The sequence below is a fragment of the Cutaneotrichosporon cavernicola genome, assembly GCF_030864355.1.
Source record: "Cutaneotrichosporon cavernicola HIS019 DNA, chromosome: 7a".
Taxonomy (NCBI): Eukaryota; Fungi; Basidiomycota; class Tremellomycetes; order Trichosporonales; family Trichosporonaceae; genus Cutaneotrichosporon; species Cutaneotrichosporon cavernicola.
Window position 1 is genome coordinate 472,721 of NC_083399.1, and position 25,187 is coordinate 497,907.

Below are 25,187 nucleotides of genomic sequence, written 5' to 3' on the forward strand. Positions count from 1 at the left end.
TTCTTGGAATGTTTTCTGTAGCTTCTCAGCACTCAGTCTTATATATCATGCGTACAGGATCCGCTTAGTCACTCTCACTCGCCACTGTCCCCACCTGAGGTGCTGAGTGCCGAGTGCCGAGTGCTGGGTGCAGTGCTGTCGCCATCGGCCGAGGGCATGACTACAGAGGTCATTATGACGTGACTGATTGTTGAGCAGAGCCTACCAGTGCTTCTGTCTGCCCCACTCTTAGATATTCAACATCTCAAAGAGCTTGCCCCACTCCACCTCCAAGTGGCAAACCTGACGTCGCTAGTGCTCGCGATGTGCCCTTGGAGGTCGACAATCCTCGACCTTGTCACCACCACGCAGGGGAAGACAACATGGTAGAGTAAGTGTGCTCAGTCGCGGACACACATGGCTAGGGTTTCACTGGTCGGCTTGATTTCTAGTGCAGCTGAAGTATTCCATGTACTTGGGTGCGGCACAATAGGGAATCTACACAGACATGAGACTGTAAAGACGAGAGGCCAATTGAGTTTGGTGGCGATCCTGGGTACTTGGTCGTCCATTACAGCAATGTCGATCTTGCCGGTTTACACTGTATCTTGGCAGCAGGACGACAAGCAGCTGTCAATCTGGTTTTCCTGAGTAAACCCCCACTTCATTCCGGCCTGGAAGGGAGTGATACATACAGCCATGCAACCTCGTTGCTCACAGAAGCGCCAGAGGGGTCCATCACGTCCGATTCCATGTTGAATAACTGATGTCTGTTCTTATAGACTCTAGGGATTCTTAAAAATATCGACGGCTTCTTGGTCCAGGGGTAAGATAAGCGCTTCGGGTTTGACCAGTTTCGACTGTCCCGTCGTGAACACGACTGTGCTTGACCCGGGTTCGAGTCCCGGAGAAGCCCTCCTTTTGTCTTTCTTTCTGCAGCCTGTTGTTATTTTCTGAGACAACTTTGGATGCATACAAGACAACGCCAGCACTTGCCTGGTCCTGTTGCAGGTAGGCACAAAGTAACTGGCTGGGTCTCATGCCAATGGAGACATCCACAAAGGTTCATGCAATCATTACTATTCATGTTACCATGACATGCCCTCGATGCTACCTACGTCTTACCGCCGAGCCACCGTCCCAAAGCCTCCCACCACGAACGCTTCTTACCAAGCTTGACCGTCGTGGCCGCCTCTTCCGAGCCCTCGCGCACCCGCCGCTTAAAGTCACCGGGCTTCTCGACGCTGCGGCCACCCCACAACCCCCGGCGGTTCTTCCTGGCCTCGTCCTCTTCGGCCTGCAACTTGTCCAGACCCCAGGGACCAAACTCTGCCCCGCCCTGCGTGTACACGACCGCGACGCCCTCACGCAACATCATGAGCGGAAGCGGCTTGTCCGGAAGTACAGAGCGACAGAGCCAAGGGACAGCGACAATCCGGCCATACTGGTCCTTGCGGAGGAGCTGACACTTGACGCGCCGGCCGTCGACCGTGTTGGTCAGCCAGTCCAGGCTCTCCTTGGCGTACGGCTGGGCCGGATTACCAAAGTGGGCTAGTTCGGGAGCGTCAACGCCGGCTATTCGAATCGACAACGTCTCGTTCTTCAATTCTCCTGTCAGCACTATACAGGGCACAGTTTACCTTTGGTTGTGGTCGGGACGCGCCTCAACTTGAGCGGGAAACGCCAGAATGGTCCTGGGGTATGGTACAGCCTGAACCCATCTGTCGTCAGATAACCCCAAGCCAAGCCTAGAGGCAAACAATCGCACCTCCATCGCCCACCCTGTTGTCAGCTCAAAGGTACTACAAGTGTCGACTCACCGCGTCACAACGCCTACAATCTTGCGTTTCTCCTCGATCATGGCGGCCGTCACGCTGTCAGCGTTCGGGATCCGCCGCAGGAACCGGCGGTAGATGCTAATACCCGCAAGAGTCACAGCCACTGCACACCCGCCGGACAGGATCGCAGCCTTGGCCGGGTCCTGCATCGCGTCGACGAGCCATGGTGGCCACCGTGAGCCTGGTGTGCCGAGACTGCCCAGTGACTCGAGGGGCGAGCGCGCGATGTGGATGTATCCCGTCTCATCTGCTTCGGAGGCGTTGGCCTGTGATCCGGGACATGCGGCATCCTCGTGGACGCGCCGGTCTGCGCGTTGCATTTGCGTGGAGTGAAGGTGAGGTCAAGGTGGAAACAGCCAAGTTGATCCGAGATTTCGACGGTTGAAACGTCATCGTACCTTTCATCTCCCTCCACCCTCCACATCCTGCATCCACATCATCACCATGTCCGACCCAAACGCGGAGGGCAACGCACCCAGCCCCATCGGACCGCTTCAGCGGCGACTGGATGACGTGCGCACATTCCAGCTTCCGCGGCTACGGACATGCGCGTCGGCCGCGATGGCGCGCGACCTCGCGGCTGAGGCGCGCTCCGACCTTGAAGCGGTACGCACTGCGCTGGAAGAGGCACGCGAGGACGCCGAGAACTTGCCTGTGCGCGAACGTGATGCGGCTGTTGCAGGCCTCGCGGGGATCGAGGGCGAATATGCTGCGTGAGTGGAGGGAAGGAGGGAAGGTTGCTACATTCAACTGGGGTTATGACAGCTGACGCCAGCACACATGCCGAGTATCGCGCGGCCATCGTGGCGGCCAAGAAGGCGAGTGCGGCCGCTGTGCGCAAACACGAACTCCTCGAACCTCTCGACGAAGCACCGCGCGCCGAGGCCAGTACTGCTGTTGGGTGAGCTCCAACCCGGCCATAGCTGACTGTAGCGGCGACGACGCGCTGCAAACCAAGACGAACGAGGTGACAGATGCGCTGCGACGTACGACACAGCTCCTGCAAACCGAGCTAGAGCGTAGCGTGCTCAGCACACAGATGCTCAGTGAGTCGGCGTGTCCGGGTACCAACTTGACCAGATGACCCCGACCAGATGACGGCAACGCTGACAGACAGAGGAATCGACCACCACGATGCGCAGCACGCAGGGCCTATATGACAACTACACTGCGCTGCTTACTACGTCGGGACAGCTCGTGCGCGCAATCGAGCGCGCTGACTGGTGGGACCGGGCGCTGATCATGGCCGCTTTCGCGTGCTTTCTCCTCGCTGTGTTGTGGGTTGTCAAACAGCGCGTGCTGGACCGCGTGGGTGGGGCGGCTGTGTGGTGGGTCGGAGGAAGCTTTAGGTTGCTCCGCATGATGGGCGGGGGAGGCAAGGCCAAGGACATTGCGGCAGTGGGAGGAGCTGCCTTGGCAGCAGGCGCAGCGTCGAGTGCGACAGCGGCAGCAGCAGCAGCAGCGGCGGCGAAAGCCGAGACCAAGGCAAAGGGCAAGATCGACGTTATCCCGATCGAGGACGTGCCAGTCGCTGGTGCCGACTCTGCCGTCAAGAGGCGGAACGGCAAGGACGGCAATGTGCCACCAGCAGATGTTGCTGGCCACCAACCAATCGACCAGGCCGTACGCAAACCCGCACTAGAGCCCGTAGACATCGAAGTACTCGAGGAGCCACCACGCATGCGCCGCAAGGAGGAGCTGTAGACTTGTAGAGTCGTTACGAATGCAAAACTACCAGCATAGCTATCAAAGGTAGGGACTGTGTCGCAAGAGTGATGTGGACAAAGCAAAGCGGGATACGGCGTAGTCGAGCCGGGCTAGTTCGAGGCCGAATAGGGACAGTGAGCGGCTGGTGATGACAGGGAGTGTGAGGCCGCTCGGCCGATGGGGATGGGGCATAGAATGATGGTATGGTATGGACAGGGTGCTGGGTACTTGGAGTGGTACTTTGGGAATAACGTCTGCCTCAATCTTGGTGGTCGGGGTCCACTGCGGGTGCGCGGATTCGCCTCGACGTGAAAAGGAACTGGGTACACGAAAGAGTCACAAAGGAAAACAGTATGCACAAGCGCGAAATCTCCAACCGGAGTCTCACTTCCCGCAGCGCCGGATCATAAAGATACCGACGCGCGCCACCGCGGTCAGCCCTTGACGTCACCTGGCGAACAGGGCGTCGTCCTGATGCTTGCGTTGGCGCGCAAGCCACGACGTACCCGCCGCGCGCTGGACAGCGGGGCGCCGCAGACCAGCGGCACCGACGTGGTCGCGAACGACACGCGCACCCAGGTCGTGCCAAGCTGCCAACATGAGCTGCTGTTCGAGGCGGTAGCGACTGTCGATCGAGAGGGCATTGTGCTGGTGTCAGCAGAGTCGTGGTATCGGCGCTTGCGCCCACCGGCCGCCCTCAGCGGTCCGACCTACCTTGGCCACGCTGAGCTCGTTCTTGAGCGCGGCGATCTTGCTCTCGTAGTCCTGACCCTGCTGCGTAAAGCCAGTCGACAGCTTCTTGTGGTGCTCGGCACGGAATAGGGCGTCCTGGTTCTTGATGAACGCACGTGCCTTCTTGAGCTTGTCGCTGAGGCTCGCGACCTCGGTTGTGAGCACGTCGTTTCGCGTCTGCAAGTCAAGTATTTGTGCCTGTGAATGTGGTGATGTGCCGGTCGTCTCGAGCGACGTACGCAGATCGTTGAGCTTGCGCTCGCGCTCGAGAGCCTCCTGGTTGTGCGCCATGCCTACTGACTGGAGCTCTATCTTGTCCATCATCAAGCTGGCGTCAGTGCGGTTTAGCCGTCATCCTCACCGGCGAATCTCCTCAAGGTGCAGGCGGTCGCGCTCGCGTAATGTCGCAAGCTCGTCCTTGAGGGAGGTCACCTGCTCGCTGAACTGGACAGTCTCCGTCTTGGCCTCGGAGCGCGCGGACGCAATGATCGAGCGTTTGTCCTTGTCGACAAGACCGAGGTCGAAACGAGCAGACGTGAGCTGGCGCACGAGGTCCTCGTGTGCGTCCTCGGCAGCTTGCTTGTCCTTGCGCAGCGTGTCACGCTCATTCGACACGTCGTCCAGGCGTTGTCTGAGGGCGAGTGCAGTCTGCGTGTTGTCGCCACCACGCCCCGTGAGAATGTGCTCGAGCTTGGCCTGCGCAAGCTGGGCTTGCCGGTTGGCGGACATGTAATCGGTCTGGTAGCGCTCACGCGCCTTCTCCGTCTCGGTGAGGAGCTGCTCGAGCGCCGCCATGCGGTCAGCCTGGTCGCCGGGCACGGTATTGTCGGCAAGCTGGCGCTCTAGCGCACGTATGCGCAGCTTGAGGTCAGTCTTGCTGACGTTGTCTTCCGAGTCCGAATGCTCGAGTTCGATCTCAAGATTCTTGTCCGAGATCTGCAACATTGACTGGTGGCGCTTCGGTGCGTGCTCCAACTCCTTGACACGCTCCTGGCTTGCCTGCAGCTCCTCCTGCACCATGTCGCGCTCGCGCTCCATGGCGGCGAGTGACTCTTGCACCTCCTCGAGCTGAACGCTCAGGTGTGCAAACTCGGCGGCCTGATCGTGCGCCTTCTTCTCGAGAGCATCAATCTGGCCCTTGTAGTGGTCGACGAGTGACTTGTTCGCTCCGAGCTTCTTGAGATCACCCTCGAGGTGCGAGTTCTTGTCGATGAGGGCGGCGTTCTCTTCCTCCAAAGTTCGCAGCTCGCGACGCAACCCCGCGCCCTCCTCGAGCTTCTTCTTGTACTTTTCAATGACGTTTTCAGACTTGTGCAATCGGTCCTCGACTTGTCGCAGTTCGTCGACCTCGTCCTGTAGCTTGCCGACGTCGGTGGCGGTGGCTCGCAGCTCATCAACCGAACGTGTCAGCTCTGCGACGAGGGTAGTCTGTTTCTCTAGTGCGGCCTCGGTCTCGGCGAGGCCGTCCTCTGCACGCGCGAGGTCGGCGCGTAAGTTGTCTGTTTCGGACGGCCCGTCCTTGGTCCGTGTCGCATCGCTCTCCAACGTTTTCTGGCGGTATGCCTCCTCGCTCTCTTTGGCGGCGTTCAGACTGCTATTGAGTGTTTGCACTTGCTCCGTCATCCCCTCGATCCGCGTGCGCAAGTCGTCGTTTTCCGATAGCAAGCGGTCACGTTCTTCACGCAGCGCCGAGTTGGGTGGGCTAACGTCGTGTGGCGTATCCTTCTGGGACTCTTCGCCATCGTGCCCATTGGGAAGGGTGGCCATGACGCCCTCTATTGTCTTCATGAGCTCGACCATTGATCCCTCATCGAGCGCCTGGATCTTGGCAATGACGCGCTCGTTGGCTGGGCCCATGGCACCGACTGCCACGCACATGCGGCAGATCTGGATGAGGCCAGTCGTGCCCTCGGCACTTTTCGGGAGGCGTGCAATGGCATTAAAGTTGGGCTCCGGGAGAGTTGTTACAGCGAGCGTAGGGGCATTGGGGTGGTTGAGCGGGTAACTCAGCATGAGGCGGTACAGGCGTTTCCTGGGGTCAGTCAAATCATTTGCGCATGACGCACATTATATTCATGCGGAGCACCCAGTTGTCCTGCCCGGTGGCGCCCGAGCCCGAGGTGCGCGCGTGAGACTTGGGTCCGCCTTTGAAGTGGGTGCCGTCGCTGTATGTCAGTGAGTGCGGTTCGCTCCCGCGTACATGGAATGCATAACCTGGCATTAGCGCTGCTTCCATACGAGCGAGGACGACGTCTACTGGCAACGCCCCTGTCTCCCGGAGCCAGTTCGAGTGCGTCGAGTCGACACGGGCACTGAGGCCAGTGACGAGCGGCAGGTGGCAACGACCGAGTGGGAGTGCCCGTGCAAAAATCACCCACCTCCAACAGAACCTTGCCATCGGAGAGCTGGTCAAACGTGGTGACTCGCCGCGAGGGACGGAAGGAGTTGAATAGAGCGAGCAGGGCATCCTGCTCGCGTCGGGTCATGATGGGCCGGCCGGTGATGGGGATCGCCCTCGCGGGCGCAATGAAAGTTGTTGGTGCCGTCGGCGATGGAGAGGAGTGTGATGTGACAGCGGCGGCGAGTGGGGGTGGGGAGTGGGGAGTGAGGAGTCAGAGTTGGAGAGGGACAAGTTGCAAAGAGCGCGATGGCATGGCCACCCAACCCAGGGGTTGATTACAGACTCTTGTTGGACGTGGCCCGTGCGGGGGCCCGGGTTACATTCTCCCCACTATTGTCCGAGTTACGCGTCGCGCGTCTCGGCGGTATTCTAGCTAACAGTCGCGCCGCGCCAATTCTTGTTAGGGAGCTTCGTTTCTTGGCTGCCACCGGCAGGATGCAGTAGAGGAACAGACAAGTTGTGAGACGGCGCTATCCGAAGGTGGAGTGGCAGAACCTCTGTGCTGAACTGATCCAGATCCGCACAGGATTCTTACAATCCTGCGGCCAGCGGCCAATTGACCAACCCCAATCTCCCTCTTGTATCCTGCTAACAACCAGGAGCCCTTACTCACCTCTCACCTCTGTAGCAGTGGTCAGCAGTACTGTATCTCGGCTGCCCGTTCAGCCCCAATTGCCGCGGAACCACGGTGGAGCGCTCTACAGGTCTTACAGTCATGCGCCAGCGCCTACATTCCCGTTTCCCTACCAAATCAGTTCCATTGAGCCAGTGATTGTGATCTGCCAAAGACGGCCGTCGGCCGTCGGCCGTTGACACCTGCTTGTTACCTCGGATCTGTTTCATGTCTTGCATCCAGCCAGCTAGCGGCTACCAGCGACCAGTGATGGCATCGAGCAACATCTGAGTCAGCACAGACCTCTGTTGAGGGTGCAAACGCCCTGGGTTTCCCCAAGCGTAACAGAACTTCTCATTGTCTGTTCATTGGGGACCGATGATGGACCCCTATTCAACAGGGAACATGAAAGGGTGGCCAACAATTCCAACAGCTGGCTAGCTGTTCAGTAGAACGGCAAACCGGGAAGGGCGTGGGAACGTTGTCAGCTTGGCAGTCTGGCGAGCTGGAGACGAGTCAAACCAAAGGCCCTTGCCATCACCATACCTCGGCGCCCGGTTCGGATTGCTGCGACCCCGGCCCGACTGGGGTTGAGCTCGACAAGGTTGTTGGGGAGAGCGGGGTTTCCAGTCAGACTCTCTGGGCTCAGTCTCTCACAGTGACGTGGTTTCTCACATGCTGGCTGTGGCGTCAAAAGCGCTGCCATCATACTTCCTCAATCTCGTGCACATTCTTTCCCGATATCGGGAGATGGAGAAGATGGAGAAGATGGATCTTGGAACCCCATCCTGCGAGGGCTGCGAGGGCTGCGAGGGCGTGGTGTGAGCGTGGCTCCAAGGGCAAGGCAAAAGCGAGAGCCACACACAAGTAACGCTGTAAGGAGTCTTGCCCTCGGCTTTCTCGCAGCGGGGAACAAACACATATTCACACCATGTGAACGATGCTTCGCTATGGCGTCCACTTATATCACTACCAAAGCTCGCCGTGGCGTAAAAAGACGAAACAAAATTCGTAAACGTGTTGTGAGGACGAAAAAAATACACCGTAAGGGAGTCGAACCCCTGCCGCGTCGATGGCAACGACGCATGATACCGTTTCACCAACGGTGTTGTTCCTGACAGATATCTTTTAATATCTTCTGGACCTGATATAGGGAGATCGAACTGATCAATTAACTCTTCTAATCCGCTCTTTCACCTCGTCTTCTGACCAGTCTTTGGCAATATTTATACTCGCTGGATCGCGATCCAAAGTACCACACAACGACCTGATGGGTGCCAGGGCCTCACATCGAGAGCAAGCATGTGGTGTAGCACCCAGAGTTGTGGCTGCCGAGCTCCTCTCATTGTCTCTCCCCCTTGTCGCGGGAACCTGTAGTTTGCTGATGATAGTGATGGGCGATGTGGTGCTCTCGCCCTGCAAGGCCGTAGAGCCATGTACTGCGTCTCATGCTCTCTAACGAAAATGCAAGATGTAAGCGCTCTACAGACACGACCATCCACCCCCGTCGTTTGTCATCTCCAACTTGCGAGCACAGAACGTTGACACCCCATGCTGCAGCCATACGTTCCTTCGTAACTCCTCAAACCGCCCAACGTGCATACGCTGCCGATGTCCGCGACTGGTGTCAGCTTTTGCGCCCGCTTGTTAGTGGTGTCAGACCAAACTCACCGGAGACTCGTCTCCAGCTCGCCGAACTGGTCGAGGTATGGCATCGGGCCAAAGCTGCCGGAACCTGCAAAGAGGTAAAGGATCACCCAGCGCTTGATGTCGGCAAAGATGCCCACAACACCGCCACACTCTCTCATGTGGACGTTGCACTCTCCCTGCTCACCCTCGGAGCAGCAGTCACCCGCCAAACACACCATGCGACCGCAGAACAGACACAGAGCTGGATAGCTGGGCCGGATGCCGCAGACGTCGCAACGCTCGCCGGCGTATCGAATGGCTGCGACCTCGTATGCTTCGGGCAGCCGCATGAGCTCGTACGTCCCGGGGTACTCGAGCGGCGGGAGGATGCGTCCTTGCATGGCCCACTGTGTGAGCCATCGTGCAACGATCGGCGTCTCGGTCGAGTGCAAATTACCCAACGTCTCGGTTGGACTGGGAATGCCCAGAAGGCTGAGAAGACGGCGATATTCGCACCCTTCGGTGACAATATAGTCGGGGTTTGTTACTGGGTACGAGTTGTTGACGGCGTAGTAGATGATGGCGGAGCGGCGGAGGAAGGGGAGAGTGAACGCGTACAGCAGCCTGGCCACCGTTTCGTCCGAGATGAGCCCCAAGACCGCTTCAATGTCGACGAACGGGCCGGCGTTGCGCAACACCGTAATCATGGACTGACGGTAATTGCCGAACACGGACAGTGCGTCCTCTCGTGATGCGTCAAGTGGTGGCTCCGTGCGTGGTTGGGGAGCACTGCGGCCGGAGAGCGATCGGCGGATGAAGACCGACAGGCCCAGCATAGTGCGCGTAAGCTCCGCGTAGTACGACATGACAATGACGGCTTGGAGCAAATCAGGCGCAATGGCAGCCGCCTCGACTACCATTCCAAGCGGTAATCGGAACAGTAACGGTGATGGCAGCGTGGCGGAGCGGTACCAGTCCGGGAGGAAGCGCGCGAACAGACCCACACGCAAAGGCGTGCGATCCGTCTTGGTGCCGAAGAACAGATCGAGCTCGAGCTGGAGCGTCCCGATGAGGTGCTTGATGAGTTTCAGACCCGTCTCCGGGATCTGCTCGGCCACTGTCGCGCCAGGGGTCGCCATCCCACGGTGTGTGATCTCGCACACCGACACTGTGTAGCCAACGAGGTCGTCGGCGAGGTACATGTGTGTCTTCTTGTTGCGGATTCTCTGCGACTGCTCAGATAAGGGCCGAGTGAGCTGCCGGATGCGGTCGACCATGCGATGCACATTCTTGTGCGTCTTGCGGTACGTGGGATCTAACGCGTGACGCTGGAACTCGCAGTCTGTAAACCACGGCACAAGCTCTCCCGTTTCGACATGGAAGTCCCAGATCTTGGCGGAGTCGGATACGCGTAAGAGGCCTTCCTCACTCACAGCGCGGATCCGCTCGCTGAGCGTTGGGGGAAAACCCGGTGCGACCTTGGAGGCGGGCATTGGTCTTAAGGGTGTGGCGGTCCGGTCGAGAGGAACAAGAATGTTGCCAATGCTCTTGCACAGTGGGCACATGAACTCGTAGCGCATCGCGTTCTCCGGCTGGTGGCGTTGGACCTGGCTCGCTTGACGTGTGCGCGTACCTTCGTTGTGCTGTAATATACAGTGGTCGTGCATTAAGTGGCCACAGGCCGAGACGTAGACACCAAACCGCATATTTGTCGGTGGGTACGCGTCAGTGTTGAGCGGCTCGCCTGTCGTGCCCATCCCAAAGCGCAAGTAACGTGTGTTGCGGTCGAGGTCAGACGGAGTTTGGAGCACCTCCTCATACCAATCTCGTTCCGTCACTGCGTCGCGGATGATGCGGCTTGGCTGGAGGAAAGCGAGCATGCCACCAGTGCGGCCCGGATGCACAGGCTCCTGGCAAACGATGCACTGACCGTACTGGTGCTTCTCTTCCTCTTCCTCCTCCTCTTCATCCATGTCGTCCATGAACGTTGCGGCGAAGTTGGCCTGCTGCTGCGCAAACTTGGCCTTGAGAGCTTGTTGGCGAGCCTTGGCCTGCGCCCTTGCGCTATTGGCCTGTTGCGTTGCCACGTCTCTTGCGGCCGCCGCGATGCGCGAGTCGCGTTGAGCGCGGTAGTCGATGGTATAGTTCTCTGGCAAATTTTCGACGATGCGGTCAAGGATATAGTCAATCTTGGGCCGGAAGACCTCGAACGGCGTGTTCGTCTGCATGAACCAAAGGTTCTGGAATATGCTCATCGATCCGCTGGTCTCAATGATTTCAAGGCAGCGCATCGCAAATCCTGAGGGGTCTGCGTCAAGCGCCATCATAGCGAGGTGGAGAGACAGGTTGAGGAGCGCGTCCATCGACGGGAGTAGGTGGCCGCTCTGCTGCCCTTGGCTGGTAAACTTGCCCGGCCAGTCTGCCGGAGTTGCCATAATGATGCAGTGACCCAGGGACCAGTACACTAGTGCCGACGCAGTCGGGGTCCGGAGGAAGTCGGCCAGGTTGCTGAAGGGCCCAGGGTATGACGGTACGCGGACTGACAAGGGTTTGATGACGGGGTGGGGATTGGAAGGGTCGTCCTTCTTTGCTCGTTCCACCAGCACCTGTGCTGCGTCGCGCTGCTCGTTTCGACTGTATTGCCGCCAGTACGGATCGACCTCGGCGAAGAACTCGGATTTGAGCGTGTACGACCCCATGGCCGTCTCGGTCGGAGGGCGGAACGACGCCAATTCGTCCAGGATCGGGATCAGACTGCCTCTCTCGTGCGAGCGTTCTGGTAGCTTGCGCACGATTTCCGAGTATGATAGCGACCCCAAAGCGAGCGAGTGGATGATGTGCTTGCGCGTAATGTCGCGCGGCTCGAGGCGATTGATGACGGCGGTGTCCGAGACGAGGTAGATGATGAGCAGCATCAGCTCCTCAAGCATCGCGACGGCGTCGCGCGGGTCCATGTCGCCCTCCCACAACTCTGGTGACATGACGTCGCGGCGGAAGAAGTCGCTCAAGCCATATCGCTCGATGACGGTTGTGAGGAACTGTTCGTGGTCCATTATGCAGAGCGCGAACTGCAGGAGGAAGAACTCCTGGTCGATGGTGAACTCGCGTTGAGCCAACTCGCGGTAGTGGTGGTACTGGTGGCGCATCGCTGCGCCGTTCTTGTTCCACATGGACAATCTGATCTGCGACAAGACAACGTGCTTCTGGAGCGGGAACTCGATCAAGTATGGTGGTATCGTCCAAGCGACTGCGGGGGAGTTGGAACCGGAGGCCGACGCTAAGAAGGCGTCGGCAAACCTCGTTGGCGAACAGTTTGAGGAGTCGGGGAAGCAGACCGTAGCGAACGACTTGACGAGCTCGGCCATGACGAGGTGCATGTAGTGGTGGAAGGAGAAGCCAGTGATTCGCGTGACGTTGATGTCGAGGACATTGTACGACGTTCCCGGGCGGAAAACTCTCTCGACCGTCTTAAAGGTGGGCCCGTTGTACATTGCCCGATCAAGAGTTGTAGACTGAAGAGTCTGGTCGTCCACGATACGCCGCTCGACCATGCGGATGGCAGTGAGTAACCGTTCTGGATCCGAGAGCTGGAACGACTCGCCAAACTCGCGTGCCAACTTGCTAAGGTCGGGCAGCACGCTGAGTGACTTTATCCAGTCAACCTCGTACTCGACATGGCGTTCCAGTTCGCGACGTTGCGACTGCATGCCGACAAAGTGGTTGAGGAAGGAGAGCGTTCTGTGAAACAGCTGCGGGTCGCGAACAATCTGGGCCTTGACTTCCTTATACTTGAGGAGCGCGCGGAGGTGGCTCAGAAGAGTTAACCCCTTCTTGCCTTTGAAGGCTGGCGAGTCGATGTCGAACCGTTGGACGTCGGACGGGTTCCATTCCTCCTTGGTGGGCCGCATCGAGAAGTAGTTGAACGCCGTTTCCAGGACGGACCGGAACAACTGGCTCTCGACAATGGCTTCGCCACATGCCGAGCTTCTTCCCAGTAGCATGTAGGACATTGAGAATGCCAAGCTCGAGTCGTCGCGATCCTGGTAGAGATAGTGCTCGAACGTGTGCCCGTAGTTGACCGAATAGCGCGTCGCAAGCTGGCGCTTGACGTCCCAGCCAAGCACGAAGATTCCTGCGTAGATCTCGCGTAACTGCCACTTGGCACGCTTCCACAGCCGCACGTCGAGACGCATTAGCCAGTCGAACCGCTTGACTTTTGATCCGTTGGCCTCCAGGTCGGCGAGGTCGGGTGCGAGGGCCGAGCCAACGTCTGGCTGCGGGCGCGGGTTCCGTGGCTGGAAGAAAGCCATGGCGATGTATCTCCGTACCAGGTCTTCCTCGCCGCAGATGGTCGTCTTGCACATGTCGCTCAGCCATTGAATGAGCAGCCCTGCCACGTCCTCGCGGTACACGTCGTACGCGTGGTGCATGGTGACGCCAATGTCGATCTGCTGGAGCATCGAGGCGTGGTGGAACGCGCTAACATCCGAGTTTGTGACGGTGATGATCTTACGGCCCTGCATATCAGCATGAGCCGCTGGCAGGTACTCACCACCTCGTCCCATTCTTTGGCGTCGCGTTCTGCCACATCCCATAACACGCCCGTGGCGTCGCGGAACTGGCGTGTCACCTCGCGCAGAACATGACGCTCGTCCGCCCATGCGACGATCGCCCAAGGCCCCTTTCCCCGTGCCTCGGCCGGCTCGGCGGACGGAATGTTGCCCTCAGCCATCTCTTCGCGGGTCGCTGGCAGCTTGCCATAGTCGTTGGGTAACGCCGAGTGCTCAAACGCTGCGACAATGTACTCGACGCACATGACAATCGTCTCGTACAGAGCCTTACACAGCTCCGATGGCGGCGTCTTGGGTTTTGGGCGGCGCACCTCGCCATCACGCACTGGTGGGTGGTGAGCGCAACCGAGGTGCTCGTTGTCGCGCCACGCGCTCGAGTCGCCGCAGTCACACACAGCAGCAAACGTGTACGAGAGCCCGAAGAGTACTTCATGTCCTTCGTGGTCGCTTGCCTGGAAGCAATCAATGCAGAGCACACAGGACGAGTCCTTGGCACATGTCCTGGAGTCAGCGAGCGCCATTCGGTCATAACCCTCCCAGGCACGATTCATTAGAGAATCGGTGGCCTCGATCTCACACGACTCACTTGCAGATGTACGTCCGGTCGTAGCGCTGGAGAACCTTACCGCAGACGGCCCCAAGCTTGGGTTTACGTCCAGGGCGACCGGCTCTGCGGTTTTGTTCCTCAATCCCGCGCTGCGTCTCGAGCAAGGACCAGCAGCGCTGCGGTTCATAAGTCGAGTCGTTCATGGGGATGAGCCACTCGCGCAACTCGTCCCATGGCGGGACAGGTGACGACGGTGCACTAGATGACGGACCTTGTCCGTCGGCGTTGGGGCTGTCCTCGGCATCGGGGAAGAAGGCGTCGACCCACTCGGGCTGATTCAGAATCGTCTTGTACAGTTGTCGGACGACCTGGGCGCGTTCGTGGGGCGAAAATTCTGGACACGGCACCCCGCCGGTTATATGCTGGGTGGCCAAGAGTTCGGCCAGCTCAGTCTGGAGCTGTTGTTGCAAGTGCTGTGCCATGGTGCGCGCGGGAGCGCGACCGGCACGGGAGTATGGCAAGGAAGCTAAGGGAATAGGAGGTGGCGTTCCTTGAGTGTTGCGAGAGCGAGGCGGAGAAAGAGGGGTAGAATGCTGGTCGATGTAGCGAGGAGGATTAAGAGGAGGTGATGGTGACTATGTATATGATGGTGAAGAAGGAAGGAGTGATGGTGAATGTGATTGTACGCGCGGCGCGCGAGAGGGGGGTGCGGGGGCGGGGCGGGGTTGCGGGTGCGTGTCATCAAAGGAGCTACATACAATTGAAGAGGCGGAAAGTGGGGTCAACGCCCACCATCGTGTGGGGTATCACACGTCATTGGCTTATGCCACGTGGATACACAACCCATGTAGGTCATCGAGGCATGTCCAACGCGTCTAGACTTGGTCTTTGAATCGCAGCTTACATCTCACTTCCGTTTCATTCAATTGAATTGTATCTAAAACAATGTCCCAAGGCCACCGTCCTCCATCGAGCGCAACCACGCCGCACGCGCCCATCGCCCCCGTGGCTCCAGCAGCAGTGCACCAGTTGGCGACCCCCACGCCGTTACTCGTCGATTCCTCGCTCCCAGCCTACCTCCTCCCCGCGGCGCTCAGTGCATTAGCCGACAGCGCTGCAGCCGCCGTCCGGCGCAGGATAGCGGCGGAGACTGAAGCCGAGGGAGAGAGTTCGAACATGCTCGACGTCGGGAACAAGGGCAAGGACAAGGCCGCCGCGGATATGCCGCTCCTTGTCGACGCGGCGGTCGCTACACGCGTCGAGCGTATCGGATACATGGTCGGTGGATACATTGCAGAGAAGTGAGTGAAGAGATGAGAAATGCAGCTGAACTGACTCCAGGCTCATGGCGGCCCGGCCACCTCTCGCGACGCACCTCGACATGATCAAGTTTGTGTGCAAGGACCTCTTCCTGTACATCTACGGCAAGCAGATAGACAATCTCCGAACAAACCACCGAGGTGTGTTTGTGCTGCAGAGCCATGCATTCCCACCGCTCGAGTCACTCAGCTCGTTCCGTGGCGCTGCTGCCGACCTGGACGCCGCCCGCCACCACCTCGTGTTTCCCCAGGCGCTGATCCAGGGCGCCCTAGCGCGCCTGGGTATGCACACAACTGTTACGTGCGAGAGCTCGCAGTTGCCGCAGTGTAAGCCATATACCATTAACCACGCTGATAACAAGGCACGTTCCAGATCCGTACCGTCAAGAACACGACGAGCCGCAAGGACAGTGCCGGCGCTGCAAGCATCCTCGGACCCATGTCTCCACCTGCACGCTAGATTGTTGTATAAATGTCATTTAGATTCGCTGTTGGGGTTCCGCACAAGTTCCGGGAGAGAAAATCAGAACGTCTCAGGCAGGTGGTCAAAGGCGGGTGGGTCCACGCGGTCAGACCAAGCTGTAACTTGCACACGCTACTTGCGAGCACCTCAACCGGCATTGGCAACCTGCACGCAATAGCATCCCCGTACACGCTTCTATCGTACACTAAAGTAACTTCTACGGTCTCTCGCTCTTACGCGGAAAAGACGACGCGGCGGCCAGAAGACCTACCCACCGCGACGTTGGGGAGAAAGTTTAAAAAAGGCGGAATGTCTTGGCTCTATGTTTGCGGTAGCTTGTAGCGCGGTGCTCAGACAGGCATCGCACTCGAGGGGCCGCCTGGCGCCGCGCCCGGCGACGCAGGCCCGCCCCGAGGGTCGTCCTTGGGCACCATCGACATCCAGATACGGGACTGCTGTCAGCAGTGGAACAAGGCGTTATCTCACCTTGAAGATGCGGAAGTTCTCCTTGGTCAGTTCGCGGAAATCGACACGCTTCTCAGCCTTGAAGTAGAAGGTGAGTTTGCGCCTATCCCACTGGTACTCGGCGTCGACGATCTGCATCGGCAGGCCGCGCTGCACGACCTTTTCGCGGCAGATCAACATTGCGTCGTACTCGTCCTTGAGCTTTTCGACCATGCGGCTGATGTCAGCTGCTTCCAGTGAGTTGCGACTTACGCCTGCTCCTCGGGTCCGCCACTAGACTTGGTAAAGATGCGCTTGGGCATGATCTCCTTGGCGAGCGGGCCACGCGCACCGATGCCGCCGCCACCCATGTCCATCTGGCTACCGCTCGGGCCGACGCCGGAGAGAAGCGTGTTGAGGTCAGAGCCAGAGAAGTCGAGCTGACCAGGGGCTGGCGGGCGGACGGGGCCGCTGTTGGTTCGCTTGTGGCCAGTAATGCCGTTGGAGTTGCCCGGAGGAGGCTGCTGCTGGTCGGCGCCAGAGAGCGTCATGCCAGGCGGCTGGTGGGGAGAAGCGCCATGGAGTAGAGCCTGGGTGGCCTGCTTCTCCTGCCATTCGCGTACGTCGATGGGCGTCAGCTGGTCGTACACCACAGTGCCGAGGTCCGAGCCGCGGTCCGCCTCGACGATGACGCGGTCGCCATTTGAGATCAGCAGCGTCGGGTCGGGGCAATAGAAGACGTCACGGCGGCCGGCCTTGAAGGTGACAATGTAGAGGGGCGTCGTTGGGGCAAGGTTGGTGAGGGGGATCCCCTTGCCAAGGTCTGCCAGTGAAAGCGAGGAGAATGACGACGGGGATGTAGGCGCGCCGGGTGCCGAAGGCGGGGGAGCAAAGTAGTTGGGCTGGCTGCCAGGTCCGCCGAAGCCGCTGCCGGTGAGCTGGCCAGGGCCGGGCGGAACAGGGCCACCAAGGAAGCCGCCGGGACCAGGAGCAAACCCTGGGCCCATGCCGCCGCCCACAGAGCCGCCCATAGCGCCGCCCATGCCCATGCCGCCCATGCCGCCCATACCCATACCGCCCATGCCGCCCATGCCGCCACCCATGCCGCCGAAGCCACCGCTCTGAGGGAAAGGAGGGCGCGGCCCACCCTGCTGCTGGCCGACGCCGCCATAGAAGCCGCCAAAGCCAGAGGGCGGGCGGCCAAAGGTGGGGCCAGGACCGATAGGCGGCTGGGAGAAAGGACCACCGGGGAACCCAGGTCGCGAGGGCGCACCGAAGCGTGCGTCGTACATCGGGTTGCCAAAGGCGCCAGCGCCGGGCGCCGGAGCACGCACCGGTGCACCAACGGGGGTAGGACGGTGAGCCTCGCGGCCAGAGTCAGGGCTCGAGCCAGATCCGGGACCAGGAGGCATCGAGAAAGATGCACGGCCACGTGTGTTCTCGAAGTTGAACTTGCTGCGTTCCTGCTTCTCCTGCGATGAGCTGAAGAACGGGTCGGCAGGGGCGGGGTTGGAGCGCGGGATGCTACGCGGAGGCTCGCCAATCTGCGGGGTGAACATGGGCAGGCTGGTAGCGACCTCTGTCTCGCTGTGCGGCTCGTCCACCTGTGTGAGGCTCAGCGCATTGCTAAGGCGCTCCGGGAGAAGCTCCTCGTCAGTGAACCCCATGGATGTAACGCCGCGCCGAGACGAAGCCTTGAGGGTGCTCATTGCCTGGCCCTCGTTGTAGCCGAACCCACGCCGAGGCCCAGCCCCGACGACCGACATTGAATGGCGACGGCTGTTGGTGCCAGAGCGACCGCCGTTGGTACTATCATCGAATCCGCCCACGACCGACGAGTAGCTGGGCTGGGAGCCGAGTGCCTTGCTGACCGAGGCCGTGAGTGCCGAGGTCGTGGGAGACTTCCATGCAGCACGCGAGCCGAACGTAGGGTCCTGGGGCGTTCTAAAGCTCGCCGCCTGGGTGGCCGTGGGGCGCTGCGGTTGTTCGTCGGCCTCACCAAAGGTGCGTATGTTGCCGCCAAACGGTGACATGTTGCTGGCGTCGTTGTTGCTGGGCCATGGCTCCTCGAACCTAACGCTGGTGGGCGAGTCAAAGGTTGTCATGGGTTTGATAAAGTTGCGGTCCGGGCGGTTTCCAGTCGCCATCGACTGGGAACGCGAGCGCGAAACGTTGGCGGGTGCGATGGGGGGCGAATATTGGGCGCCAGTACTGTCTGGGAGTGCGTGTTGACCAGAGAGGGTGGGAGAGGTGGATGGCGATGAGGATGGAGAAAAGGTCGGGAACTGAGAAGGAGAGGTGGTGCGTGGCATGGTGCGCTCCTCCATGTGCGATGAGAGTGTCCGGATGAGAGACGATTGCTGTAATCCCACATTCAGCGCCCAGTCTCATCTCACACAACACTAGTCTGCAGCTTGTAATACCAAACTGAAACAGACCAGATCAGACCTTGTCGACTCACCTTTTGATCCAGCTTTTCAGCCACCGAGAAACTGCTTGCGCGCGTTGGTGCGGAATAGCCCACAGCAGCTCTGCCGCCAGTTGGAGTACGAGATCCGCCAATGACACCAAAGTCGCTCCCGTTCATGCCTGGGCTACCTCGTCCCGACGCTGGGGACGAGTTTGGCTGTCGATCTCCGGGAGGTTGCGAGGTTGCACGTTCTTTGACGGTGGACAGGTATGGGTTGTGAACGGTAAAAGAGCGAACTGGAGATGGGCGATAGTGTGGTTGTGGGGGAGGTGTCGATGTAGCGGGTAGGTTGGGCGAAGGCACCAGGGGACCTGGCGAGGGTGGGACTGGCGCCGCATCTGACATGTTGATGGAAGGAAGCGAGGGTCTCGTGTCGTTGTATGACACGAGACCAGATATGTTGATGAGGCTAGTGGATGAAGTGAGATGAGAGGATGAAGACTTGGATGGATTGTGGTGGGCTCTAGGTAATAGTTGGTTGGTCGAGGTTCAGAGGCCCAAAGGTAGATAGAGTGAGGGGAAGGCCGTAGAGGAAAGAGGTGGTTGGGCGGCGAGTGGGCGTGGGGTGACGGAGCGGAGGCAAAAGTTCCCACACCTAGTTTGTTAATGGGGATAGATAGTTGTAATGGGGTCCCCCTGGGGCCAAAGTAATCCAATGCAATTCCAGTAGGAGATTCAATTGTAAGCTTTGCAAGGTCGTTGGTTACTTTGCGTACTGTCTTAGCTGGCCTCTTGGCCTCTTGTTGGGTCTAGATCGCAATTGTTGAAAAGACTAAATGAGTGGCGACAAGTGAACTAACAGTGTGAATGGCCAAATGACTATCCACTTTGAACACAGATGTGAGATGTGAGATGCGGGGCACTGGTACATGGTCCAAGGTCCAAGGAATGGGGTAGACGTCAATGTCGTTGTCCGTACCGATCTGGTATCTCTTTGCGCCTCGGATGAGGTCATCATACCACTGACGGCTCGCCAAGTTCTGCTCTGGTAGGGGGTATACGGGGGGATTACGGGGGCCGCTTCGTCTTTCTACGTATTCTACAGCCCTTGGACTGCTACATTCTCTGTCCTTGCCAAGTGGCAACGCTGATTCGTCATTCCGGCTTGGGCATTTGGGCACACTAAGGAGAATACAGAGTATAGGCAGCACTGGTACCAAAACACAACAAGCCGTGCCAGCCGTGCCAAGGTCGGAGGTCAGGTGGTCTATGTGGTATCACCCAGCACTCTGGTCTCAAGCCTCTCTTTCCTACCTTTGGTTGTATGGGTATCGAGTTGGGACGAGGTCACGCGTAGATACGATCAGACTCTGTTTACTAGGCACATTGGCACCGTGCACTCGACCTTCCCTTTTGGCCAACATGCCGCCCTGCGATTATGCGTTCAGTGACATGCCAAAGGTAACGTGCACGTATATCTATCTGCATCTGCATCTGTTGTGTACATAGGGACATGGTTCATCGCCCAGTGTAGTTTGACTGAGAGGATCAAGAAGAGGTAAAGAACGTGGCTGTGATAAAGGCGACACTGCACTTGGGAGTGTCAAGCGGGAATGTCGTATCTGGCACGTTCAGCACAGTGCTTGCTCGAGAAAACACAGAGGTTGAAGCAAGTCCAGTAGAGGTTGCCATTCTGTCCTGTGCCCTGGGCACGTGCAGGCCAGCGTATACAAGTCCCCATGTATCACCAAGATGCAGGGTATCGACTTTAAAAGCCAACGGAGATGAGACCTAGGGACATGCGTTGGCATGAAACCTTTCCATGAAATCGTCAAAGGCCTCGTCGCGTCGACTGGCCTATGGGGGAACGAGCTGTTGCATTTGGTAACGGCACAGACCGTAACAATTGTCAGTGTCGTCTGTCGTCGCTGTGGGAGCCATCCGCCATATGCCATGGCCAAAGTGAGTGGAGGGGCGGCCAGCTGCGGCCAGCAACGTGGGTCGGTGTGACGCTTGAGAAGGGAAGGGGGGGGGGGGGGGGGGGTTGTACACAGGAGATCAGGGGAGTGACGTCATAGTCCGGCAACCGAGACCAGGTGGTCATTTGAGTGAGTCTGGACTAGTACGCCTTTGTCGCCACTCTGTCTCATAGCTGGTCAGAGCTGTAGTACACCAGATAGAGAAGAGATGGAACGACGGCAGCGATAGCTACCAAAATGGCGATGATGGTATTCAGACCCAGAGATCATTGTTGCGTGTTGAATTGAATGTCTGACCCAACACTTTAGCAAGGCGATCAGGCGAAGAATCGGGGTAGGACTGAGCAATCGAAGCTTAATACGATGAGCGGTGATGGAAAGATCACATGTCCTAAGGGCCTTGAACGTTGTCATTGTATTCTGGGCCACGTAAAGGGCGCATGTGGCTCATGGCTCATCTCTCATGCGATCTCTCATGGCTCATGGCTCACGGCTCACGGCTCACCCTTCTCGTCACTTTTGTCAACCTGCCGTATCGTCACTGTGTCAACCTGCCATACTACCACCACCCCCCACCCGGCCACCGTAGTACTGACAGCACCTTGTCGACCTCGTCATCCATCTTGTCATCCATCCTCTTCATAAAGTAGTTGACTTGATAATCTCCCTACACCACCCGCGCCACCGGTGGGCATCCTGGTGTCACTTGACGGACCCTGCAACATGATTGTCATCAAAGCCACTCTGCGCGAAGAGACGCGCCGTCTCAGTTTCGACTCGCACGGCTTCCCTCCGTATGATGAGGTACAGCAAAAGGTAAGTTGGCTCAGGCTCGGCGACAGGCCAGCGGGTGACAAAACCTGAGCTGCCATTGGGGCGCCGCGTCGATGAAGGGTGTGGCTAGAGTGAAGCAAGGGTTGGGTGGCAATGGCCAGAATCTCGCTGGCGTAATCATTCGCTGACACACTTGCACACCTCGACTTGCTCTTCAAACAATCCATTTACTGTCATTCTCATTCTCATTCTCATTCTCATTCCCCTTTCTCATCTCAACTCTTCATCTCTTCACATTGTTCCATCCACAGCTCCGTGCAATCTTCAGCCTTCCCTCTTCTGCCCACCCATTCTGGGTCAACGTACTCTTCTTCCCGGACGACGCACAGCCCGCCCGCATCAAATTCAAGCAGCACGTCTGTGACCAGGCCGAGTAAGTGGTCTGAACGCGCAAGCGCATTACCCGCATTCCACCAGCTTCTGGGCAAGTGGAACAGGTGACTCGCTTGCGACATCATGTTACCTCCACATCATCAGCGCTGACGCGTCTCACCTGTTGCTTCCGCCCTCATTTAGGTACGAGTTAGCTCAAGAACCCTTCCTCCGTTACCGCGGTTTCCCCGCTCCTGCACTCGTCTTCACTGTCCTCTTGTCGTCGGACGTCAGGATGAACCCCATCCACGACTTCCACCGCGCCATCACGCTGCAGGTGGAGACCCGCGAGCTCGAGAACGAGATCCGTACTCTCGAGGACGACCTCACCCGCCGCCACCAGATCCTCATCTCCCTTGAGGACAAGCTTGACAAGGCTCGCTACGACAACGACACCACCACGGCCAACTACTGGGCTGACAAGGTGGAACAGAAGCGCAACGGCCTCCCAGAGCTCGAGGAGAAGCTCCGCGGTGCGCGCTGCCGTTACCGCGCCAACGCCGAGGAGTTGGGGCGCATCCGGCCCACTTCGGCCGGCCTCCCGTTCCGCGAGTGGTCGGACGCGCAGGAGGTCGACGACGTTAGCCGCATGGCCGAGACCGAGTCCGAACTCGTCGCTTGGCAGTTCGGTGACGCCTCCGGCAACGGTTTCATGGCACCGCCGGTCTTCCCTCCCCTTGACGAGGTCCTCGGTGGTGCGCCCCACTCGCGCAACCCCTGGCACGCCCCTTCGCACTGGGCCAACAGCAACACTTCTGCGTGGGCGCAGTCGGCCCCACCCCCGAGCTTCCCCCAGCCGGCGCCTCCGCCCAACGCCACTGGCACTGGTCCGCGCTCGTTCCGTGACCTCTTCAACACCCCCGAGCTCACTGGTGCGCCCGCTAGTGAGATGGGCTTGCTGCTCGACCGCTTCCTCAACCACTTCCAGGGCCAACTGGCCGACACCCTCGACGGCTTCGCCCAGCGCATTGCGCCTCACCCGTCCGAGGAACTTCCCATTCGCCCATCTGGCAGCATGCCAGATGTCCACATTCCGGGCGCATATACTCAACCGGAGGCTGCGCAGTCGCTGGACTCACAGGTCCAGACTGCGGAGAAGGAAAACACCAAGCCATCGAGCAGTCTTGGCAAGGGTGGCTACCGTCACAAGCACATCACCTGCGACGGTTGCCTCGCCGGCATCCGTGGCACTCGCTACAAGTGTGAGCAGTGCAGCGACTACGACCTGTGTGGCTCGTGCTTGCCTTTCCTGTACACCGACGCCCTCCACCCCAGTTCGCACACGTTCAAGGCCATGGTCCACCCGGGCCTCGAGGAGCGAATCAAATTTGGCGGCAGTACGTCGTCCCGTGCCCCTCACCAGAGTAGTCGTCACCCCGCTACGTGCGACATCTGCAACGAGGTGATCGTGGGCGTGCGCTTCAAGTGCCTCAACTGTCCTGACTGGGACTGCTGCTCGGCGTGCTCCAAGCTGATCCCCAACGTCCACCCGGATCACAGCTTTGTCAAGCTCCACAAGTCTACCGACTTCGTTATGAACGCAGCCTGGGATGCCAAGAACGACGTCCACCACCCTCACGTTATCTGCGATGGCTGCAACCTGACCATCCGCGGCCCGCGTTTCAAGTGTATGCACCCCGACTGTCCCGATTATGATCTCTGCGTCAAGTGCGAGGTGGCACCTGTGCCCGTTCACCCAGAGAGCCACCCTATGCTCAAGACCAAGATGCCGCTCCGCATCAACTCCAAGTCGTCGTTCGACCCCATCAAGAACGTCTACGAGGATCACTGCCGCTACCGCGTCACGCGCGACTGTAAACAGTCATGCACGGCCCGTGCGCCAGCCCAACCGGAGGTTCAGCCTCAGCCAGCTGTTCCTGTCGCCGAGTCCAAGCCCAAACTCGCCACTCCGCCCACGGCGTCCGGCTTCGGCGGCCCGTACACGCTTAAGCCGATGCCAACCAAGTCGTTTACCCGCGGCGGAGACTACGCCAAGGCCGTCGAAGCCATTCTCAAGTCGATGTCGGCTGTGAGCATTAGTGACATCGCTGCTAGTGCAAAGGACGACGCGGCGTCGAGCCCGGACAGCGCGACGACCCCTGAGCAGGTTGACACCTCCTCCATTCCCACCAAGTCGTCGCCGCGAACCGTTCCCTCCGGCTTCGAAGTTCCTCCCACGCGACCCGATATCTTTTACATGGCGCCTGCGCTAGCTGCCTCCCAGGAGGAGCCTCTCGTCGACCTTGACTCGCCGATCACAACCTCGGCTGTTGCGCCTGCCACGTTCCCAGGATGTTCACTCCCACGCCTGCGTCGCGAGTTTGACCTGAAAGCTGAGGTCAAGAAGACAACCGAGACTGAGAAGGCCAAGGTGGACGCCAAGGAGGAGCGCGAGAAGAACAACGAGGTGAAGAAGCCCAAGAAGATCATCATCCACACCAAGGAGGGCCCGACTGTTGTGACCAAGGACGACGAGGCGCCCAGGACTGAGAAGGAGAAGACCACTGAGAAGGGGGATGTCAAGGAGGGCATCCGCGACCCTATCGCTGTGATCATCGAGTCTGTCGCTGCTAACCCGGTCTCCCCCGAAGACCCTATCTTCATCGATCCTGCTCTTCAGCGTCCGGTGACCCCCGAGATCGAGGCTGAGCCTGCCGACCCCCTTGACATCCTCACCTGGGTCCGCCACTCCACTATCCTTCCTGGCACCACTCTTCCGGCTGGTACCGAGTTCACCAAGACGTGGCAGCTGTACAATTACGCCGATGGTTCCGAGTTTGACTTCAAGAACCTCCGCCTAGTTCACAAGTCGGAGGGCCTCCTCGGCGATGCCTGCAAGGTGCACGTCGTTCTCCACCCCGGGGACATTGTAAAGAACGCGAACATGAACGTCACGATTGAGGGCCTCAAGGTTCCTCACATGCCAGGTCGCCAGATCCTCGAGCACTGGCGCTTCGAGGATGATGAGGGCAACGCGTACGGCCAGCCTCTCCGCATCAGACTCAACGTCGAGGAGCGCCAGTCGTCAGGCGAGAGCACCGCCTCGTCGTCTTTCGTCGTTCCTCGCGCTCCGCTTGAAGCGGCTGGCGACTCGTTCTACCTCCCGACGCCTACCGAGGGTCGCCCTGTCCCGACGTCTGACGAGCTCAGCGAGCGTCTTGGCTCAGTCGCGCCGTCTACTGCTGGTCATGACGACGACGCCTCGTCGACTTTCTCGTTCTCGGACGTTGAGCATGTCACGCACGGCAGCACTGCACGCACCGCGTCTACCGACGACTTCACTGCTGACGACTACGAGTTTGTCGACGAGACCGACGAAGAGACTGAGGATGGCTTCTAGCTGCCTCGC

At 59.1% G+C, this 25,187-nt stretch overlaps 7 protein-coding genes across 7 annotated transcripts; 3 read left to right on the forward strand and 4 right to left on the reverse strand.

The window, feature by feature from the left end:
- Positions 1–1,093: 1,093 nt before the first annotated feature.
- Positions 1,094–2,137, reverse strand: LCL3 (uncharacterized protein; the record flags this gene model as incomplete). The annotated part of the gene is made up of 4 exons (XM_060603596.1): positions 1,094–1,587; positions 1,620–1,700; positions 1,748–1,761; positions 1,800–2,137. The coding sequence occupies 4 exons, from the start codon at positions 2,135–2,137 to the stop codon at positions 1,094–1,096; spliced, it is 927 nt and encodes a 308-aa protein (XP_060459874.1).
- Positions 2,138–2,261: 124 nt separating this feature from the next.
- Positions 2,262–3,521, forward strand: SEC20 (uncharacterized protein; the record flags this gene model as incomplete). The annotated part of the gene is made up of 4 exons (XM_060603597.1): positions 2,262–2,530; positions 2,593–2,718; positions 2,751–2,863; positions 2,935–3,521. The coding sequence occupies 4 exons, from the start codon at positions 2,262–2,264 to the stop codon at positions 3,519–3,521; spliced, it is 1,095 nt and encodes a 364-aa protein (XP_060459875.1).
- Positions 3,522–3,971: 450 nt separating this feature from the next.
- Positions 3,972–6,742, reverse strand: CcaverHIS019_0701830 (uncharacterized protein; the record flags this gene model as incomplete). Its single annotated transcript, XM_060603598.1, has 6 exons — positions 3,972–4,172; positions 4,239–4,584; positions 4,618–6,288; positions 6,323–6,421; positions 6,457–6,470; positions 6,635–6,742. The coding sequence occupies 6 exons, from the start codon at positions 6,740–6,742 to the stop codon at positions 3,972–3,974; spliced, it is 2,439 nt and encodes an 812-aa protein (XP_060459876.1).
- A 2,010-nt stretch (positions 6,743–8,752) lies between these two features.
- Positions 8,753–14,499, reverse strand: UBR1 (uncharacterized protein; the record flags this gene model as incomplete). The annotated part of the gene is made up of 4 exons (XM_060603599.1): positions 8,753–8,891; positions 8,942–13,416; positions 13,452–13,971; positions 14,057–14,499. 4 exons carry the CDS (start codon positions 14,497–14,499, stop codon positions 8,753–8,755), a joined length of 5,577 nt encoding a protein of 1,858 aa, XP_060459877.1.
- Positions 14,500–14,962: 463 nt separating this feature from the next.
- On the forward strand, positions 14,963–15,796 carry CcaverHIS019_0701850 (uncharacterized protein; the record flags this gene model as incomplete). The annotated part of the gene is made up of 3 exons (XM_060603601.1): positions 14,963–15,318; positions 15,359–15,663; positions 15,699–15,796. 3 exons carry the CDS (start codon positions 14,963–14,965, stop codon positions 15,794–15,796), a joined length of 759 nt encoding a protein of 252 aa, XP_060459878.1.
- Positions 15,797–16,149: 353 nt separating this feature from the next.
- On the reverse strand, positions 16,150–18,555 carry CcaverHIS019_0701860 (uncharacterized protein; the record flags this gene model as incomplete). Its single annotated transcript, XM_060603602.1, has 3 exons — positions 16,150–16,251; positions 16,286–16,481; positions 16,517–18,555. The coding sequence occupies 3 exons, from the start codon at positions 18,553–18,555 to the stop codon at positions 16,150–16,152; spliced, it is 2,337 nt and encodes a 778-aa protein (XP_060459879.1).
- Positions 18,556–21,355: 2,800 nt separating this feature from the next.
- Positions 21,356–25,178, forward strand: CcaverHIS019_0701870 (uncharacterized protein; the record flags this gene model as incomplete). Its single annotated transcript, XM_060603603.1, has 3 exons — positions 21,356–21,448; positions 21,718–21,839; positions 21,983–25,178. 3 exons carry the CDS (start codon positions 21,356–21,358, stop codon positions 25,176–25,178), a joined length of 3,411 nt encoding a protein of 1,136 aa, XP_060459880.1.
- Between the last annotated feature and the right edge of the window lie 9 nt (positions 25,179–25,187).